This window comes from Triturus cristatus, chromosome 4_1, assembly GCF_964204655.1.
Source record: "Triturus cristatus chromosome 4_1, aTriCri1.1, whole genome shotgun sequence".
NCBI lineage: Eukaryota > Metazoa > Chordata > Amphibia > Caudata > Salamandridae > Triturus > Triturus cristatus.
The window spans coordinates 616,302,418-616,324,467 of NC_140585.1; the positions used below are offsets into that span (position 1 = coordinate 616,302,418).

Consider the following 22,050-nt stretch of genomic DNA (forward strand, 5'->3'; position numbering starts at 1 on the left):
TAAGGCGTCAAGACCTAAGAACATGGTAACAGGGTTAAAACCAAAGTAAAACAATATAGAAGATTCATTTGAAAAAAAATTATTTGGAAAATAAATGCGTGCTATTAATGTTTTAACTTCGAGTAGTGACGTTGCTTGCAGGAAGAAAATTATGTGACAATCATGATATATATCATAATCACAGTTGTGACATCACATCCACTGCCAGCAAGCATATACTTTGCTGTGACAGACAAGGTTTTCAACTTGTCAAAACTTGTTTTTAGGATTGGATATTGCCAAAACCTTTTGATTAAAAAATATATATATTTTAAATAACTTATCGGGGCTTTCAGCCTGCTTCTGCATTTATTGTTGTGTCATTCACATACTTCTTCCTCACACTATAGCACACAGCAAGAGCAATGGGTCAGGCTGCTTTAGCCAATGGCTGACTTCACAGTGTGATTGTATGCTGCTCCTTCACAAGAATCCCATCCACACACAAAGTAGTTCCCTTCATTGTCCGAGACTATTGTGGCATTGAGTACTTTTTTAGATGAATTTTCTTTCTGTTTTTTACCAATGTTTACTTTTCAATATTAACTAGGGTCTGGCTGCTCCCACAGCATTGTTTGTCAAAATTCATGGACAAAGATAAAAAGATGTCAGCCAATGCCAGACTAATTGGCTTTGCTACTGCTTGTTTTCTGTCATGCTGTGCCAGCTGGCACAGCCAGAGATAGTGTCAGTTCACACACTGCGAACACACACAAATGGGAGGTTTGCCCCATGCTGTGGCCATGGTAACATGAAACAAAAAAAGTGTTTTATATGCTCATAGGGTGTGCCTGTATCACACTGACAGGTTCTTGCAGCAAGCCCCACTGTCACTGCACAGAGAGGAAAAAACTTTTGGTCGGTACATAGGAGTAGGAGTTATTCGAATGTGATTTGTGGATGCTTGATCCTCTGGTTAAGCCTCCACCCAAGTGGGTTACAAATAATGAGTAGATTTGATCATGCACACAACTAGAAAAATACAGGAGATCAAAGGCAATGTGTTTCTTTATAGGATTCATTTATTGCATATCGTTGTGACCTGATTGAAGATAAAATCAGTCTTATGCTGCAGCAAATAGTTCAGGTGAAACACCGATGACACATGTTTCGCTCAAGTCTCTCAGCCAGTGAGCTTCCTCAAGGCTTAATTCTCAATGAACATTCCACATTGTATTATCAGTTTACTTTCAATGGCATAATGTAGTAAACAGTGATATTTTGACACATTGCATATAGGTCATCACTTCAGTTGTTCTTTGTTCAGTTCATGAGTTAAGAGCGTGCATGCCCGATATGACAATTGGACAAAATACGCAAGTCAAATACACATAATTACTTATGCCTCCTACATCTGACCTCGTAGGAACATCACATATTACTCCCAATTTTTTCACCTATTTCTGCAGACAGATGCCAATGGTCTATAAGCGAGAGTGGGAACGGCCTGACGGGGAACATTTGAGAAGCAAGTGGGATCCAGAAGCCCCACCCCCATTTTAATTGCATCCAATAATGTAAATCATGCCTCACGCGCTCTTCAACAAGATGAATCACATCAGAGGCTTTATTGTATATGTTGTAACCTACCAAATGTACTTTGGAGATGTACTCTCTAGTCACCAATGGCTTGGTGAAGCTAATATTACAAATGTTTTGAAGCTAATAGCAGTAAATATGTAGCATCATATATAATCAGCGTAGGCCTGTTTTAAAATATGCAGATTTATGCCATGGTTCATTTTACACAGTCCATAAGCAACTCAGAAGCGTTGCAAATTCACAAGCAACTTAAGTACAAAATAAACTTGTGTTATAGAAGTGTCTAAACGTTTTATGAGGCTTGTATTTCTCTTTATTTCTTTGATGCACCCTGCCTATGACTGACACTTTTTAAATCATATTACCCACATTTGATCAGTTCATAACAGACCCCTGATCTGTGCTGCTCTATCGAACATGGGTAGTTGTGTGGCACTGCACATTTGCGAGACTTTGCGAGACTATTGCGAGAAAGTATCACGCTGCACAGATGCACATTGGCACTAAATCAAATGAAGAAACCAGGTAGACCAAAGGACAAGACCTAAAAAAGTAGCTATCACGTGTCATGAACTTAAAATATACGGCTATGCCTTGGGATGAATTACAGAATTAAGGAAGCAAATGATTACCTTCTTCTGGTGGTGTTGTGGCATTGCATATCTGCTCTCCTCCTATGCCCGCCGTGGTTGCAGCTCTTATTTTAAAATGGTAAGTGGTGTTTGCCAGCAGCTCTCTGATAGTATGCACATGCTCATGAGCCGCAACCATGCTCGCAGTGCTTTGAAACACTATGATGTAATGACTGATCAATCCATTTGGCTTTGTTGGTGGATCCCACTGGACTAAAATGGACTGCCAGCTAGTAGCTGTGCATTGAACATTCTGGACAATATCTGGAGCTTAAGAGACACACATGCACCAAGAGGTTAACATTCCCACACGGTTAAGTCATAGGCAATAAATATTACATTACTAGCATCCCTCTCATTGTTCCCTATGTCCAAGGATGCATTTGATTTCAGACCCAAATACAGCCCAGTAATCAACAATACAATCTGTGTTTCCAAAAACCTGGGATCAAGGAATGAGCTGAAAGCGAATTTCAAAATGGCAGCTCCGTTGATGGTGAACATATAAAACAATGCTCTCTTTCAGTTACATATGCACTGTTCATTTCCTTAATTACTATTTGTATTTTAAATTATGGTTTAGCATCAAAAGTGTGAAAGATATTGCAGTTGGAAGCTTGCTTATCAAAACCTCAAAAGCAGCCTGTTCCTTTTCTTGACTTAAAAGTTCGTGAAACATTTGATACTATGTTAAATGTGACGCAATATTCTCTAGTTCAGCAATCTGTAAATTAGTGGTGAGGTAGCAAGGTTATTTGTAAAAGGCAAAGTTGCAGTTCCAACCTAGAAATATGCATTTACAAGAAAAAAGTGGCTTAAAATAGGTCTTAATAGCATTTAACCGCTTATTTCACAGATTAATTAAGCTAATCCTTTTCCCTATCACTGTGTCGAGTTTTCCTAAACGTTGCCTTTTCTCTTACTATGGAAAAATGCAGGGCATTCTTTTATAGATATATCTAAGCCTGGGCAGAGTTTGTGGAGTTCTGCTACAAGGAGCTTTGCGAAGTGACAAAAAAACTCTGCCACGCTACGCGGAGTTCCTCAAGTGGCAAAGTGCATTAAGGTCATGCTGTGTGCGGTGATTTTCAGTGCCGGGTGTTTGTCCTGTGCTGGAAGATCATTGTGAACGGCACCATGCACAGTGCAAGAAGGAGCTGCTTTCTTTTTAATGCTCCAGTCGATTTTTGACCTGAGCGGCAGCTTTCTCAACACGTATGGAAGGTTTCTTAACGCGAGTGGTCGGAAGAATACGTGACCACTCAAATTGAGAAATCTGAACGCCAGCGTGGAAAAGTCTCGCCGGTAGCTTGATTTTCCTCATTTGAACTTGCCAACTAGACATTGACGAGCGCGAGCGAGAAAAAATGTCGTCGAGAGGTGTATTCTCCTTGTTAGCGCTCCCCAACTTGACGTTGACAAGCACGAGTGAAGAAAAAACTTGCAAGTTTTTGGGAACTCAGTGAGCCCTCTGAAACACAGAGTGCAGAATACTCTGCAACAGCCGCGGCCAGTGGAGGGAGTTCCGTGGGGCGGTAAGGCGGGGCGGGGGGTTCTAAAAACCGGAATATGCATAATTGCAGGTAAGTAAACAATTAAATAAATAAAACGAATTTCGTAGCGCGCGCTGCATCGCATTTTGCGATGCAGCGCGCTACGAAATTCGTTTTATTTATTTAATTGTTTACTTACCTGCAATTATCCATATTCCGGTTTTTAGAACCCCCCACCCTGCCCCTCCCCCGCCCCGCCCCGCCTAACCGCCCCACGGAACTTCCTCCACGGGCCGCGGCTGCTCTGCAAACTCCGCGAGCGGAGCGGATTTCACTGCCCAGGGCATCCTAGACTATGAGGACAAGTAGTAATCTCTGCTCTTGGGCATGGGTTACATCGTGGTAACTTGAAGCCAGATGTACGAACATTAAAAATAGCGACTTCCAAATAGCTTTTTTTCGAAATCGCTATTTGGTGATCGCTATTCCAAATATATGAAAGTTTTATTCTTTAATTAGTGATTCCTAGTGAGTTACAAATGGACCAGACTCCTGAATATTCATGAAGTAGGTCACAATTTGCGACCCTCTAGAAATGACAGCCATCACACTGATGGTGGCCTGCTGGGCTCAGCAGACCACCAAGTCTATGATTGTTTGAATAAAGATTTTCGTTTAAAAATGCAACCCATTTTCCTTAGAAGAGCAATTTAACTTTTTTTTAAAGTAGGCAGTGCTCTGTGGGCTCCCAAAGTAAAGCGGATTCTCTGGCAGGAAGGAAATTGTAGTGGTGTGCATTGTGACTTCAGAAAGAATACTTTGACCCTTAATTGGGGGGTGCTATGGTATCACCTGTTGCAAAATGTAGGCCCTTAAGTTTAAATTAGACTTGGTGTAATTTGTAAAGCCATGCCTTACCTGATTCTTTTGTTGTGAAGCTGACTGTGTTGCTAAAATGGTTTCCATTCCCATATCTTGTGTACGCAGATGCACTGATAAAGTATGTTGTAAATGGCTCCAGTCCATTTAGTTGTGCTTCAGTATACATGCCTGAGGTGTTCTGATGGGCATAAAATATATGATAACATACGTGTTAATGTATCGCAAAGAGCATGGAGTTTGTACATCACACAACATTAAAAACATACCTCATCAGCACTTCAATGTTTAAATGCATGAAAGCCCTTTTCGTGCGAAAATGATGGATTTTGACATGAAATAAGCAAAACTGGGCTATCGTTTGCATGAAAAATACAACAAAATACAAGACACATTTCAAAGAGTATCACTTGATAAGCATTTGTCATTTATTTAACTAACCAACGTTCGGCATGACTGCAACTGTTCTTTGACCTTCTATGTGTCTGCACAGACTCGGGCATGTGCATAGCGACATGTAGTTCAGGTTTCAAAGGTATTGGTTAAGGGGTTATTTAGAGTTATGAGAGGCAGCCTGCTTTTCACCTAGGGGACAAAGGTCATAACCTCCACCACCCTGGCGGATTACTGACCATCAGACTTAGAGATTTGCCCTGCCTGGCAGAGGTATCTGAGTGTTCATAGAAGCCACAGTAGTTTTACTGAAGGCATTGTACATTTGGTGAACAGCCGCCATGTTTCATGCAGCTGCCCCAAAAACGTGCTTGTTTGTTTGTTTTTCACAAAACCCCAAAGTGGACAACACTAATAACCCTGGGAGTTAACTCTTAAGGTGCGGGTTTCATTTTTGTTCTTTGCCATTAGGACCACAAGGCCTTTCGTGCCAGTCCCGAACATGAAAAAAAGTGCATTTGAACCTGTGCCCTAAGTAGGGTGGATGGTCCGGGGTACTTACACCAACAGCCAGGCGCCAGTTGGTCCAGTGGTGTAAGGGTTTAAACAACTGATCCAACAGGGGCTCCACCAGCATTAACAAAACATTTGCCCGACTCTAAACATATAGGGCAGCCTATCAGTTTAAAGGACATGGTAGTCCAGCATGTTAGTTTCTTATTTTTGTTATACTTCAAGCAAATTGTTTCTCTATTGCAAACTTCTAATATTTGCATCTCCATGAATAAAATGATCTGCATACTTTTCTTATGATATGCATTTCAATGCCCAGCAATCTCACCAGTTATCAGACTCTTCAGCAAGCCCTCAATGCACCTTGCATGGGCCCTGTGGAGTAGGCCCATGATAATGGGCGAAGGAAGTATAACTGGGCATCATCGCATCGAAAGGCTTAAACCCCTTCTCACAACTCATCACAGGTATTTATGAAACCTCAGCAGTGGAGGATGGCAAATAGGAGGTAAGGAAGGAGACTGAAGAGGGTTAACCCTGTTAGTCACTGTGAAAGTTGTTGCATTTGTGTTGTAGTGTGTAGATGGACAATGGAAGAGTTTTGTACAATCCATTAACAGATATTCTATGAACACTGGTGACTTTTTGAAATAATGGCTCAGGAATGCTCGGATTCTGGTGTAGGTAGGTCACACACAATTATGTAGTCAAAACCCATGCTCACACCTATAAATGCAGAAATAGTACTGCACAGTAACAAAGAGTGAGAAGATCAGAGGAAAAGTTTACAATAAAAGTGTATGATTTTCATAGACTATATCTTTCGCTATTCAACACTTCAGTTACATGCCTGGAATGAATCTATCCATCATTCTATCTCTTTCTCTTGTCCTGGCTCTATCTGCTATCAGTCTAATTCGGAACAGTATGTCAGTCTCTCCAGGGTGGTATCATGAACATGCATGCTAACACAGGGCACACCTGTGGGATACTTTATTTGCAATGCACTTTCAAAAGCATATTTATTTAACCTGGAATTTCTGAGTTATAGCCTGTACTGCGGACAGCATCGCTTAGAAGACGTCAGCAGTGGCTGCTTCCCTCTGTCTAAGAGCTTTGCTATCTGCAGCACTAACGTAAAGAGATTCACACAATTGATGTGTTGTAGGAATTGTAATAAAACCCTGAGCTGTGCCCTCCACAAGGGCACATGTTTATGATCCAGACTGTCCAACGTTCTGTATCTCTGGTGTCTCAAGATCTGTCTAATATATACATACATATTGACTCTCACTCTCCTTCTCCATATGCCTGCCTCTGTCTCGAACGGTATTTTTCCATTGTATGTATGTTGAAGAAATGCCTTTTACTTGTGGGAGGTCATTGTGGCGCTTAATTTGTAAAAAAAATAAAAACAGTAAATGCCAGGGCCCTTCTCACCTTCTCAGGAGGCTACTACAGCCTGTACCCACCATTGTCTCCGCCAGCATTGCCAACGTCATTACCAACACAACTACTTCCTTACGAGTGCCACAATTTGGACTGCGTCAGGTCACCCGAAGCTTAGAAATTACCTGAAGGACGGATAGTATTACATTTTTTATGTATACTGAATTATCAAACACTTGATAAGGTCACCTCAAAAACAGCTCGACCAAGTGGTAGACTCTTATAAGTGCTCGTCTAGCGAATTAAGTGTTGGTGCTAAGTGCCGGCTAACACCAGCTCAGAGAAAGCTCTGAGACTCTGTCTTTCATAACGATGTAGATGTAGCTCAGTACATTTTTAAATGTTTTCTAGAAATGCCACTGTGTGCTACAGTGAACAGATGCAATGTCATTAGCTGTTGCTGTATGTTTTTTGTCTTACTGCAGAATTCGGTCTACAAATGAGAATTACACTTTGGAAGGGGATGCATGGTCACAACAAAGAAGTTTAGTAAATGTGGTGTTCTCTTAACTTCCTAAATGCATTACAACAAGTTTCCAGAAGATGGAATAAATGCAGTAAATCTACATTGGTAGTAGAACTCCTACGACTTTCATCGCTGTATAACTGGGTTGATCGTGTTCCTGTTCAGTGAGGACCTGGCCTGGCTGTCCAGGCTGGACTGTTCCTGTTGAACCATGGTCAAGAATGATTTGCATATGGTTGGGTCATGTTAGCTATCGGAATTCTGGTTGGCTAATCCTTGCGCCAAAGACAGGCAGAAACCACCACCCCAGGGCAAGGGAGTTACACGCTGAAGATAACCCGGGCTCATCCCCTTGGTAGCTTAGCACGAGCAGTCAGGCTTATCCCAGAGGCAATGTGTAAAGCGTTTGCGCAACACACTCACACAGCAGCAACACACTAGGCCCACCACAAAAGAAACTCCACACAAGGTTATAAAAAAAATGGCCTTTGTATTATCCAGAACACATTAGATTTAGAATCACACATATACACTGTGTCAAATGGCACTAGGCAATATTTACAGGGGATCATATACACATGACAGGGCCAATCGGGCCACTGTCAGAACCTCTAGAAAGCACAAGTAGCAAATGTAAAACACAACCACTGGCAGAATACTGTACTCAGCATTAACACGGGTAACATAAACACATTAGGTCTGCATCACAATTAGGCATAAAACATATTGTGCCTAAACCTCCTAAGCATAAAAACATTACGCAATAGGCATCACAAGCATAAACACATTATGCAATAACACGCAGTGCACCACAGTCCACTAGCCAGGTGCATACATCACCTTAGGGCCTTGCGCCCTATCAGTACACCCATAAAGTGCACACTGCACCTTAGCGTAATCACTAAACTGACACCAGGCCAACTGGCCTTTCTCTGGGACCCACAGGCCCTTTGTCCAGAATGTCAGGGAGCTAAGCTGCCACTTGCAGCTAAAGCAAAATTGCGCAATCTCACTCACTCCTGTCTCATGTAAACCAAAATGAATGGCCCACGTTGCAGCTTCCCGCTCTCTCATGGTGCAGCTGGGAAGCAAAAACAGGAGCTGGCACTACCGTACCTCTGGAGCCCCCGTCTGGGACTCCTATACACACAATTGCTCCCAAAGGAAATCAGCACAGACACTTACAGTGCCTTGGGGGCACTTCCTCCGGGTGCCCTCGATCGACACCTAATCACTGCCCATCAACTTAGGCACTGGCACTAAACGTGCCTCAGGAGATCCTCCTCCACGGGACCTCTCGTTGCAGCTGCCCTCTCACTCTTGTGGCAGCAGTGGAATCACCCTTGGCCCGGTCGGGCCTCCTGAGCCCCCACTGGGACTTTTAAGGCCAAAAGATTGCCCCCATGATGCAGCTGTCTACCAACGGGCAGGTCAGCTGTGCAGAAAGTGACACCGGTATCACGGTGCCTCAGGGAGCACCAACTCGGCTTCCTCGCTCTGCCCCCACTCACCAGACTGATCGGGTACTCCTCTGGTGCCGCTCCCGACACCTGCCATGCATCACAGAAGCCCCCGCTCACGAAGTTCCTCTCCTTGTTGGCGGGAAGGCACCGACAGTGTGCCTCAGCTGATCCCACTCCCGGGGCCTCTCCTTATTTCTCGTGTCAGGCTCGCCAGCATGCAGGGCTCTCTTCCAGCTCACGGGATCCACGCTTAGGTACACGCTGCCTTTTGGACTCCGTGGGGCTCTCTCCACCAATACGAGAGCCCCGCGTCACTTCAGGCGCCGTGATGCCTGACCTCCTCCCTTGCGGCCCTTCCCTCTTGGCCACACCCCTGGTCAGGCACTCCTCACCTGGCTTCTGGTTCGCGATGGTGGCTGCATCTCGGCGGCTTCTTTCTCTCGGCAAATGCGGTGTGGGCACCCGCCTGTACATAAAACCAGAAGCGGGGTGGGTTTGCCGCTCGAGGGGCACACAACAGCGGGGTGGGCTCCCGTTCTGATAAACTAATAAATGCGGGGTGGGCACCCGCTCCCACCGGCAGGCAGCGCAGGGAGGGTCCCACACCAGGATTCCTTTGTAGTCCAGCGCTGCACGACACACACGCTCCTTCTTCACCTGGCCATAAAAAATATAGTGCTCACGAGGCGCTAGGGCTCCAGAGATTCCCTAAAGCACAGCTGGGCCCAGGCAAGCCAGCACACGGGGCCCTGCAGCAGAGAGGCAGTCCCTCGTGGGGGTTCCTCTTGGGGCCCAGAAGCTCCAGCACCAGATAGCACAAGAACAGCACAACACTTATGGGGTCACAGCCCCAGTAAATATAGATTGTTGTCCTTTGTCTGTCCTTGGAGCAGGGCTTGGGGGAACCAGTTCCAACTTATTCTGGGGGATGTTGCAGCACTTTGTGTACAGTGCTCACAACCTCCTTTGTTAGATGGGGGCTCAGTCATCAGACCACCACAGGGGGGCGGAGCCAGCATTCACATAGACAGGCACAGACCTATGCAGAGGACTACTCCACCCACTACTCCAAATGCAGTTGCTCTATTCAGCCTAGCGCTGACTCAGCCTGCCCCTCCTGGAGCCATACACACCTCACGAGCCCCTGCCACTCCAAAGCCAGACATGCAATCCACATCAGGCAGGCAGACACATAGCACACAGAAATGCCCACTTCTAAAAGTGGCATTTATAAAATAGTGATAATAAATATGCGCACACCATTGCGCAGCATTTATTATTACTATTCCAACCATACCAAACTTGACCACGCTGCTCCTCTCATATCAGGAATTACCACTGAAACACTTTATCAGGGAATCCCGAATGCATTCCTATGAGAGGGCAGCCTCACAGCAGTGAGAAACCCAAAATGGCGGTTTGTCACTACCAGGACATGTCCCACACTTAAGGTACATATCCTTCCTTTTATCTACAATGCACCCTGCCCATAGGGCTAGCTAGGGCCTACCTTAGGGGTGACTGACATGTAGTAAAAGGGGGTCACAGACATGCACACACTTTAGGTGCCAAGTCACAGCGGCAGTAACACTGTCCACACACGCCCTGCAATGGCAGAGGCCTGAGACAGGTTTGAAAGGCTACTTTGGTGGATGGCGCAATCAGCGCTGCTAGCCCACCAGTAGCATTTAATTTACCAGCCCCGGGTATATGAGATACCACTTTACAAGGGACTGACAGGTAAATTAAATGTGCCAAACAGGTGTAGACCAATTTTTATCATATTTACCACAGAGAGCACACACACTTTACACTGAACAGCGGTGCTAAAGTGCCCAACCAACACCATGTCAGAAAAAAGGCTAGGAGGAAGGCAAAAAGTTCAGGGATGACCCTGCAAAAAAGGCCAAGTCCAACAGGTCACTACTGAGGTGGTCTGGTGGGCAAAAGAACAATGGGTTGGAATACAATTCAGACGATTGCAAATGATTAGACTTATTGCAAGCACTCCTCCTGTCACCTTTTGTGTGTTTATTGTACCTCCCTAAGCGGTAAAGGTATTCCCAGACATGGTCCCCATGCTCACTGTGCCACTGCAACCAAGCAACTTCTGACTGATTAGCCCTAATCAGGACAAAACCGGTCTTGGATTCCTTGCTTTCCCATTCAGAGAGGACTTAGTCTGACAGTTGTGGCTGAACTTTTCCTATTGGAGCAGGGATAGTACTGATTTTCATATGGCTGAGTCCAACCTGAGGTGTCATAGTGGACTCAGCTAATTCAACAATGGTTCGAATGCAACCCTAAGCGATTGCCAATGGTTAGACTTACTGCAAGCATTCCTCCAATCACCTTTTGTGGTTTTGACCACTGTATATCTGTTTGACAAGCTCACCGTTTTGGGTAGCTATTGACACACCTGCAGACAGGACACCATCAGACTGGAGACAAAGAAAGTGCAACAAGAAAAAATAAGGCACTGAACCTTGTCTGTCTGTGGAGATAGGATTCTGAATAATATCCCCAAATCAATCAGGACTGCCCGAAACCTGCTCCAGTTTTGGAGCATTGAATGTGCCTTTGCATTTGAACCTTTTAGGCTGTAATAATGTTATATGAATAACACAAATATACATACATACAACAGGCCCAGGATTACTACTTTTGGAAATTTCCAAACTTTGCCAATAGTATGCATGGGACCTTGGACATGCATAGGTTCCTAAGTGTAGTACTTGGGAATGTAATATGACATGTTCCTTGGGTCCCGGTTCCTTAATGTGGAATTTACATTGGTTACATCTCGACCCTGGGGAAATGCATCTCAATGTGCAATTTCATATTTTTTTCTTTTCTCCACATTTCGATGATGAAACCCTTTCCCCATTACAAACTCAGTGTTTGGAGATTAGTCATTCAGACACTGGAAGTGTAATTACTCCAGCACCTAACTAAAGTACAACTCTGACCATTGGTGCGAAAGTGTTGGATCAATATTTTTAACAACAAATAAACGTATACGTTTGCACGTATTTGCACATATTTACAAACATTTTAGGAAAACCACACCTAAATCCATGCATTCCATCACCCTTTCCATGTGTAGTATTACTACTGAAGATTTCTCAGCAATTATGGCAGAGAAATTCACAGCTGTAATGCTGTTGATGCCTATCAGAAATCCTTCTGTGAGTTCCCAACAGGCATAAAATAGAGTGATATTTTGTTATAAATTTATGTTCAATGCTGAAAATGGCTTTATGGCTCTGATCCGTAGTTGAGTCAATTGAACAATATTTCAGTGACTCCACCGACACAGGAACAAGAAGGCTCAGTTTGAATAATAACTTTTGGACTGTACAGGTGTTTCCCCAATAATTAATGGTTTTGTTGATTTGATGGCGCTGCCAGTACCAGCTTTAGGGCAGTCGCAAGCAGTGGTGCCACTCCTAGTGCTAGGCTTGGGAGGGCACCAATTACAGACCCTCAGCTCCTTAGTAAATTGTCAGCAAGGAGACTGTGAGGACTTATCTGTGCAGCATATCAGTGACTAGCTGAAATATACTTCTCAGACAAATAAAAAATACCTGTTAGAAATGAGGATCTTGAGTTGGCAGTGGTATGCACTCTGTCCTTCCTTCTAGTCAGGTTACGGTAGTTACACACCCAAGATAAACCCTGCTCCACCGCTTGGTAGCTTGGAACAAGCAGTCAGGCCTATCTAAGAGGCAATGTGTAAAGCATTTGTACATAAAACACACAGTAACACAGTGAAACCACTACATATAGACACCACACCAGTTTATAAAATTAACATAACCAATCTTTATCTAAACAAAACAAGACTATAAAAAGTTCAACATGCATAGGCAAAGATATCACTTTTTAAAGGTTTAAGCAAGTTTTTCCATAGAACTCCATGGATGTATCGAATTCAGGACAAAGTACCTTTGTTGCGGCAATATCCAAGACAAAAAGCAGCCACAGAGGAGGGAAGCATCTAAAAACACAAGCGGTGTCAATTATTGAGTCCCAAGGGAATGTTGGCATCAGTTCTGTTGTACGCAGAAGGGTTGCGTTGATTCCTTACTTCAAGTAGAAGAGATGCATCAAATTCTGAACATGCAGCCTCGGTTCCTTACGGTGTAGCTGGAGACTTGGCGCACAGGTTCAAAGAGTGGAAAATCCAGGTGCGCTGGGTTGATGTGGATGCAAAACAGGCACTGTGTTGAATGTCACAGCCGCGGACTGGTGAGCGTCAATTCCTTCAGTCGCACAGCAGGGCCTGTGTTGAAGTGGGAACAGGGGTCTAAAACATTGGAGACACGGTGCTCAGGGCTGGGGCTGCAGCTACTTCGCAGCCACACGACAAGTGCTGCGTCAATTCTCCAGCCACATCGAGGCGACGCATTGGATTTTCAACCACATGGCAAGGTTGTGGTGGAAAAAACAGGTGCTGAAGGCTGATGCCTGGATATTCAGTCCTTGAAGCAGAAAAACCACCTCCAAGGACCCAGAACTGGAATTGGCACCACTTAGCAGGTCAGACCTCCCAGGAGAGAAGCTGCTGACTAAGTATGTGATGGCCCTGAGACTTCCAACAGGTGGCAAGCGCACACAAGCCCTTGGAGACCCTTGATAAGCAGGATAAGAAAGTACAGCCCAGTCCTTTCTCTACCTAAGACAGAAGCTGAAATCAGCAGGCCTGCACAGCACTGCAACAAGCAGAGTGGCAGTTCCCCTCTTACAGCTTTTCAAACTCTTCTTCTTGGCAGAATTTCCTCTTGATCCAGAACTGTTCTAAAACTGTGGGGTTACATGTCCAATACCTATACCCCTTCCTGCCTTTGAAGTAGGCATACTTCAAAGGATAGTCTTTGTAGTGCACACATCTTTCCTTGTCCTGACCGGGCTCCACAACACTACAGGGGGGCATTGTGAGAGGACGGGCACAGCCCTATTCTGATGTCAGAGAGAACTACTCTAGCTCAGGAAGGCCCATCAGCCGGGTGATAGCCAATCAGGATATGCAGGGCACACCTCAGCTCCCTTTGTGTGACTGTCTAATGTGAATGCACAAACAGCCCAACTGTCAGTCAAAACCAGACGTGGATTCCACAGGCAGGCAGAGGCACAGGATGGAAAAGTATGAAAATGCCCACTTTCTAAAAGTGGCATTTTTAAACACACAATTTAAAAACCACCTTTATAGAAAGAGGTGTTTTTAAATCCTCAGTCTAGGGAGCCCAAACTCCAAATCTCGATCTTTTCCCAAAGGAAAGTTACACTTAAGGTAGCTCCAATGACAACCTATGGGAGAAATAGTCCTTGCAATAGTGAAAAACGAAATTGGCAGTATTTTAGGACATGTAAAACATACCAGCGCCCTACTTTTCACATAAACTGCACCCTGCCCATGGGGCTACTGTGCGCCTACCTTAGGGGTGTCTTACATGTAATAAAAGGGATTATTTGGGACTGGCAAGAGGGTACACTGACCAGATCGACATAACAGTTTAAAACTGCACTTGCAGGCATGAGATGTTGTTAGCGCTACTCGTGGTTGGCACAATCAGTGCTTCAGGCCCACTAGTAGCATTTGATTCACAGGCCCTGGGCACACCCAGTGCACTTTACCAGGGACTTACCAGTAAATCAAATATGCCAATCATGGATAACCAATCAGAATCATATTTTACAGAGGGAGCGCTTGCACTTTATCTTTGATCAGCAGTGGTATAGTGCCCAGAGTAAAAAAAACAGCAAAAACAAAATCCAGCATGCAGTCAAAAAGTTGCTTTACCCTCCATGGACGAGCATTTTATAGAAACCATAAACAAATGTATGGGGGTCCTCAGAAGAATGGAGGTGGGGTCAGTGAGTGTGGGGACAAAGTAAAATAGATAACTAAAAAGAACACTCTGTACCAATGTTGTTTGCCTTTCAACAACGGGTAACTGCTTATAACATATAATACACACACCTTAAATTAATGATAGGTATTTCACCAAAATATTGTTTCAGATTTATCGTGAGAAACACATATTGTTACATCAAAAACATTGTGAGACAAAAGACAGAAGGTAATAATCAAATTTTTAAATATTTATTATTGTTTAAGTTATAGTTATATTGTTCATTTATTAGTTTGTTGAATCTTATCTATATATGTGTAATAAGTTGTCAGCATTTTAATGGTATGTATGTTTAATTACTTTTTACTGGGGTGGTTTTAATTGTATTTGATTTGGTAATACATTGTAACTTTTTTTTAATGTATAACAATTTTGTTTTTGGGGGGTTGCTACGTTTGTAGTGGAAGAGGGTGAAAAGGTTTTTAGAAATTACATTTTTAGTGATTATAACTATGTTCCATGTTTTCATTAGTTAATTTGATAATTGTACAGTTTTTGAGTTAGTTAATAGTTCATTTTAAATATATGGTAATATTTTTATTTTTTACGCAGACAAGTAGACAAAATTATTGTGGTCATTATTTTATTGTTTTTATTAATTTGCATACTAATTAACTATAGTATGTTTAGTTTTTTGTATACTAATTTTATTGTGTTATTTTTTAAAATATATTTAATGTTATCATATTATTTTGTTTTTGTGGAATTTTAAGGTAATAAGGTACGACATATGTAAATCTATTTTTAAACTTACACTTAACCTAGTGTTACTTATTTTGGCATGGGAATAGTAAATATGACCCCTCCAAAGTCCTACTGTTTTATTTATTTATTCATTATGGGTTTTATTTATAGCACAGATGTGACCCAAGGGAATTAGAGCACCAGATAATATTACACAGGGTCAAATAGAAATACTCCCAGAATCACAGGATGTTGAGTTAACTCTGGGACACAAACCTAATTCGCCAGTTCTAAAGGCAGTAGCTCTGGTCTTTTGGCCACATCTCCTCAGGTCGGAGTGGGAATAGTAAATTTGACCCTTTCATAGTGCAAAACATTCCCTACTGTTGCTTATGTTGGAGTGAGAATAGTAAATTTTGCCCTTCCAGAGTCCAATATATTTTTTTCTGCTGCTCAGGTTGAAGTGGGAGTAGTAAACCTGAACAACGTTGGACTTGCCCCTTTCTGCAGGGTCACCCCTTCACCCTCCTGTTTTCTGAACCTTTTTGTGTTGGCTCTTGTGACTCTGCACACTTTACCACTGCTTACTAGTGCTAAAGTGCTTGTGTTCTCTCTCTTAAACATGGTAACAATGGCGTACACTTAATGGGCACATTTCATGTACTTGTAAATCCCTAGTAAATTGGTACTGCATGTACCCAGAGCCTGTAAATTAAATGCTACTATTGGGTCTGAGGCTCTCCCACTTTAGTAGCTTTTTAAACATGTCTCAGGCCTGCCATTGCAATGTGTGTGCAGTTTAAACTTCCATTTTGGCCTGGCAAAATAAACCTGTTCCCAGTCCGAAACCTACCCTTTTAATGCTTATGTCACCCCTAGAGTGGGCCCTAAATAGCCCATTGTGCATGGTGCAGTCTATTTAGAAAGTTGGGCACATACATTTATGTTTTATATGCCCCGGTAATGAAAAACTCTTAAATTCGTTTTTCACTACTGCAAGGCCTGTCGCTTCCATAGGATAACATTGGGTTACATACAATAGAGGGATAGGGTGTGCCTGGATGGGCCATCAACTGGCAGCAGGGGTGTGGAAGAGCTGGGCACTGGCCAACCTGCTACTAGGTAAGGCAGGGGAGGCAGGAAACTTCAAAGGAAATTCTCTAGAAACGTCTCCTACTTCAAAGAAGGTATCAGATATAAAAAGTGGACTCTCAGACCCAACGTTTCAGTACATTCCTGGACCTATGGATACCACAGAAGAACTGCTGTGCTGCTTTGCTGCCAGAAGGTCTGCTACTCTTCTGCTTTGCTGGCTGCTGTCCTACTTGCTGAGAAGGAAGACTGGACCTGCACCTTTCATTTCCAAGGGGCAGCTGACTGGCCTCTTTTTCTGAGCTGCAGGGCATTACAAGCATCAGAGGCTCCCTAGAACTACCCAGCTGATCTGCTGCCTGGACCTGCAACTGGACCTGCCTGAGCCCTACTGGCATTTGTTAGAGTGAGTTCTTGACCCCCAAGAGGAGTCCTTCAGGTCCTGAACTCTTCGTGCGTAATAAGTTGAGCTCCTCTCAAAAGAAAAAGAGATATCTTTAAGTTTTACGCTCTTCTCAAACAGTCCTGTTCCAAGATCTTACTTCCCACACCACTTGCCAACGCGAAGCTCCAGAGAACCCGACTCTTCATGCCACAGCAACTGCCAGCTACGCCAGGAAGCACAACATCTGTAGTTTGCACTTCAGCATCGACTGCTTGCAGTAACCACTAATGCAAAGCTCCAGCAATGACTGCCCATGATGCCTGACAGGATCTTCATGCTACAGCGACAATTGTCTGTGACTTCTGGCCTGCCCTTTGCGTTACATTGACAACCATATGCAACTTTCTCCCTGCTCCTTGTGGCCCCTTCCAGAGCAAGCAGAACTCTTTGCCAGGACTCTGGAGGTAACTCTTTCAGCACGACTAACCTCGTCCCTGTATGCGGCCCACGTTCCATCGTGGTCAGCCTGATCTTGTGACATTCGTCCTGCCTCACATGACCAGATAACTGCGTGTGGCGCTTTATGCTTTTAGGAGCTTGATTTATTTGAAATCTTTATAATTGCATATTCCCCGTTCTATTGATTGGATTTTTGTTGTTTTGGTCTAAAACATTTATAAAATTTGACACTATTTTTCTAAATTGTTGTGGAATTTTCTTTATTACCGTTTGAGGTGCTGCATAAATACTTTACGCATTGCCTTATGTTAAGCCTTACTGCTTTATGCCAAGCTACCAGAGTATTAGGCACAGATTAATTTGGGGTTTGTTTGTTTTTCACCCTGAGAGAGATTGTGGTTACTACTTGAGTAATGTTTCGCCTCCCACAGCCAGTAATCCAATTTCCAACAAACACATTCCCTACTGATGCATATGTAAATCTGACTCCTCCAAAGTCCAACATTTTCCCTACTGTTGCTCAAGTTGGAGTTGAAGTAAAAAATGTGACCCCTCCAAGTGTATTATGTTAATACATTTTTTGTTTTCATTTTAAAAGTAGGATAATATAATTAAAAAGAAATCTGAAGTAATATTTTATGCATTTATTTTAATTTTAATGTTGTATAATTGTTTATTTTTCAGTATGTAGTGGTTATAATTACATCGAATTATTATTAGGATGTTCTATCATTTATGGTTAAATATTTTTATTTTTTAAATAGTATGTTTATCAGTATTTGTTTTTATTTTATGGTTGTAAGTTAATACTTTTATTCTATTTTAGCTATATTCTTTAAATGTTAATATGGTGTATAATGAGTACAATTTACAATAATTATCTTTCTATGGTTATGTTGTGGTTTTCTATATTTTTGTGGACAGTATTTGTAACTTTACATATGAAGTATGTAAAGGTTTTCTATATTTTTGTGGACAGTATTTGTAACTTTACATACAAAGTATGTAAAGTTGATATCTGAGACCTCGCTTTTTTTTGGGGTGATATTTTTGACGCCGATATTTCGTCATACAACCCATTATAAATGCAAGTGAAGTTTATCAGTGGGATAGGAAAGCTGAGTTGTTTAATGTGATCACTGATTTTAATGCAGGTTGGTGCACCGGAATGTAGAGCAGGTTATTTGTAATATTATGAGGGACCAGTCTGTGACAGAGAGCACAGTGAATAGGTACTTCAATTAGCGTAAACAGTCTATTACACCAAGTATGAAATAGGCTGCATGCAGAACAAGATAGACTGCCACACTGACAAGCCCCGTGGGCTGATTGTTTCTGAGCCTCTGAAGGAAACAAACTGATTACGTACTTGTATGGTTGTTTGTCTCTGACACCTTATATTGGGATGAGTAGCATTATAAAATAAATTAAAGAAATATGATATAGGGGCTATGCATTGGGGCACATTTGGAGGGTTGTAGTGAATGAATCTTGGCGAAGGTCATTGGGGGTGATGCCACCAAAGATTGTCACGCCAAAAGCGCCCGGGCTACCATTATGGGTTCGTTTTGACATATAACCTTACAGCGCTCATTGTTACATTTTTAGACATAAACATTTTTGAATCTATTTTTGAATATCTTCTCTGACAAAACTGAGAAAGAACCTGTTGCTTTTTCTCTCAATTTAGCATCATCATTATACCTTCAGAGGTTAATGTTGAAGATTATATATAGATATGATTCTAAATCAGTGTGAGAGGCGGCAAGATGGCGGTCGGTCGGATGGCCGAGTGAGCTGGTGTGAGAGCTCTCTCTGAGATTCCCCTCCCACGGTGTTTTTTTTGGCCTCGACAGTGATTATGTGTTAAAACCCAAACGGAGACAGAGACGCACTGGGGATGATTCGGTGGCTGTTGAATGCACCCTGGAAAGACCTGACTCGGGTGCTTCGTTTGTTTTGGGCTGGCCGTTACTACCTCTCGGCTCTTGTCTCTTCATCTCAGTGCTCTGCTAGGAACAGCGGGATGGCGCCAAAGCAAGTTCCCAAGTCAGTGAAGGGCCGTGGCGCGGTAGCATCGACAGCAGCGGCTGCGACAGCGGGTCTTTCTACTCCAGCCGGTGAAAGATTAAAGGTGGGGAGCGCGGATAAGATCAGCGGTGGCAGTAGCTGTAATCATGCAGAGTCTAGTGCAAAAACAGTGTCGCATCAAGGTAAACAAACAATACCCTTGATCTTTAAAACACAACCGAGTAAAAGTAAGAAGGCATCTCAGGATGTAGACAATTTGAAATTTAAGGCAGCATCTTCAAATGAGATTATACCTGATGTGTTGGCTCCTGCTGTGCCTCATGAGGATGCTGCGGCGGCTTGTTCTCCGGATGTAAACCCGGTGGTAAAACCTGCAGAGTCTATGGATGTTGCCACATCTGACATTGTGGGGGTACTCGGGGAGCAGCCCAAGGAAGGCCGGGGGGGTATGGAGAAGCTCTTTACTTCTACGACACTTTTGAATTCAGGAGCTGCCTTGGGAGAAACATCCAGTTGTGAAACTAACCTTCTGGCCAGTGGCATTATGGGTAATGTAGTCCCATTGAGGCACAAATACAGATCCCCCAGCGGATTGGGTAAAGAAACCCAAGACAATGTGATTAACCAAAACATTTTTCAAACTGAAGGTGCTGTTGACAATGACCTAATGGCTAACTTTTTTTCCTTATCAGACCCCTCATCCTCATCCGAGGAAGGAGATTTAAGTAAAGACTGGGCGAATTATGACACAGACAGCACCGGTCAAGAAAAGCTGTCTATATCCCAGACAGGAATAATCCGTAGACCCAAAGCACAGGGGGATGCAGGGGTTAGCCGTGGGACTGTGGGTACAATGGATTGGGACTACTCGTTTTCAACCTCATTTGGAAACCCGTCTTTGGTAGATGAAAGAGATGTGACATCAGTGATAAATCCGGTTCAAGACCCTGCGAGTGAGACTACTCTTGATTTGATCTACCAAACTATCGTTGCCCATCGAGCTGAGACGAGACTGGAGAGCGCTAGGACTCAGGGGGCCTGCCACAAACTGCAGAATGCCATCAGGAGGATGGCCAAGACTTGCACAGATATCGGTCTTCAGGTAGGGGAAGCGGAGGGTCGAATCTCCATACTGGAAGACGAACTTGTTGCACAGAAGGGCGTCACAGAGGCACTAAAAAGTCAAAAAGAGGATGTGATATGGAAGCTCTCCGATTTAGAGAATCGGATGAGAAGAAATAATCTTCGGGTATTAGGCATTCCAGAGGGCTCAGAAGGCGAGGACACACGACAGTTTGTGATTGAGCTGTTCACAGAGGCATTCCCGGATTTGAAACATTGGGATTGGAAAATCGAGCTGCAGAGAGCTCACCGATTCCCATTTCACTTAAAAACACAATCTGGTCAAACTAATGGGCTATTCTGATCTCTATGAATAATTTTTTAGCGCGAGAAGCTGTTTATAACTTTGCTAGGCCTAATAGAAAAAGGTCGGCTAAAGGGTTTGATTTTTTTGTGAGGCCAAATTTTTGCCAGGCGACAGTTGAGCGGAGGTGGCAGCTTCGCCAACTAATGCCCTTATTTCTCGATAAAGGGGCAGAGGTATTCCTGCTTAACCCCGCAAAATTAAAAGTGATTTATAAGGGTCAGACCAAGTTTTTCAATTCAGAAATATAGGCAAAGGAATTTTTGCACGTAATGTAAGGGATTAGAAGTGGGGGATATAGCAGAAGGCTTCATGGGAGGGGGTCTATTCTCAGTGGGGGGCACTCCGGCTCTCCATCGCTAGGGACCTATGGACCTTTTGCCGCATAAGCAGGGTAGGGGGGGAGGGGTTTGAGGGTTTGGGGTATGGAGGAGGGACAGGGAGGGAATGTGGGGTGGGTTGGGAGGGAAAAAAAGGGGGGGGAAATGTTCCATAGTTACTTGTTCTTAAGTAAGACGATTGTTACTGTTTTTAAAATTATGATATCTCAAATGCAAAGGCTGAAGATGGATGTATGGCTTATTTAGGTTTACGGATATGCTCTTTTAATGTATGTGGACTTAACGGTTACGATAAAAGGAAGAGAGTTCAGTCTGAACTCAGGGTCATCAACCCAGATATAGTATGTATACAGGAGACTCATCTCCCATGGCTCAAGCGAAAGAGTTTAACAGATTTGGGGTTTAGCCTCTTGGTGGCTTCTAATCAATCTAATACAGCTAGAGGGGTAGCAATATTAGCTAGACCCTTTGTAGTGGTCCCAGGGCGGCAAATGGTAGATAAGCATGGGAGATGGGCTATTTTGGAGTGTTTAGTTGGGGAAGCAAGATTTACTTTATGTACAGTTTATGGGTCCAATTCTGATGAGGATACAGTTGTGGAATATTTAAATGGTGAGTTAGCACTCTGGCCCTCTCCCTTAGTAGTATGTGGGGACATGAACATTAACTTGTCTGGTAACACACTTCAATTGGGTAGAAAGGATTATAAGGGTCGTAAGCCTAAAGTGTTTAGGGCATTGAAGTCCTTGCTTATGGATCATGGATTGGTGGATGTCTGGGCCACCCATCATCTGCAGGATCCAGGGTACACATTTTTTTCTTGTCCCCACAAGAAGCTAGTCCGGTTG

General features: G+C 43.3%; 1 protein-coding gene across 1 annotated transcript in view; it reads right to left on the reverse strand.

Annotated features, from left to right (window-relative positions):
• Positions 1-22,050, reverse strand: part of PTPRQ (protein tyrosine phosphatase receptor type Q) — a 1,724,016-nt gene that overhangs the window by 543,368 nt on the left and 1,158,598 nt on the right. Inside the window, exons 45-46 of the mRNA XM_085652983.1 lie at positions 4,625-4,766; positions 2,214-2,483 (exon numbers count right to left, since the gene is read on the reverse strand). Coding sequence (XP_085509109.1) covers positions 2,214-2,483; positions 4,625-4,766 — 412 coding nt within the window. The remainder of the gene's footprint in view (positions 1-2,213; positions 2,484-4,624; positions 4,767-22,050) is intronic.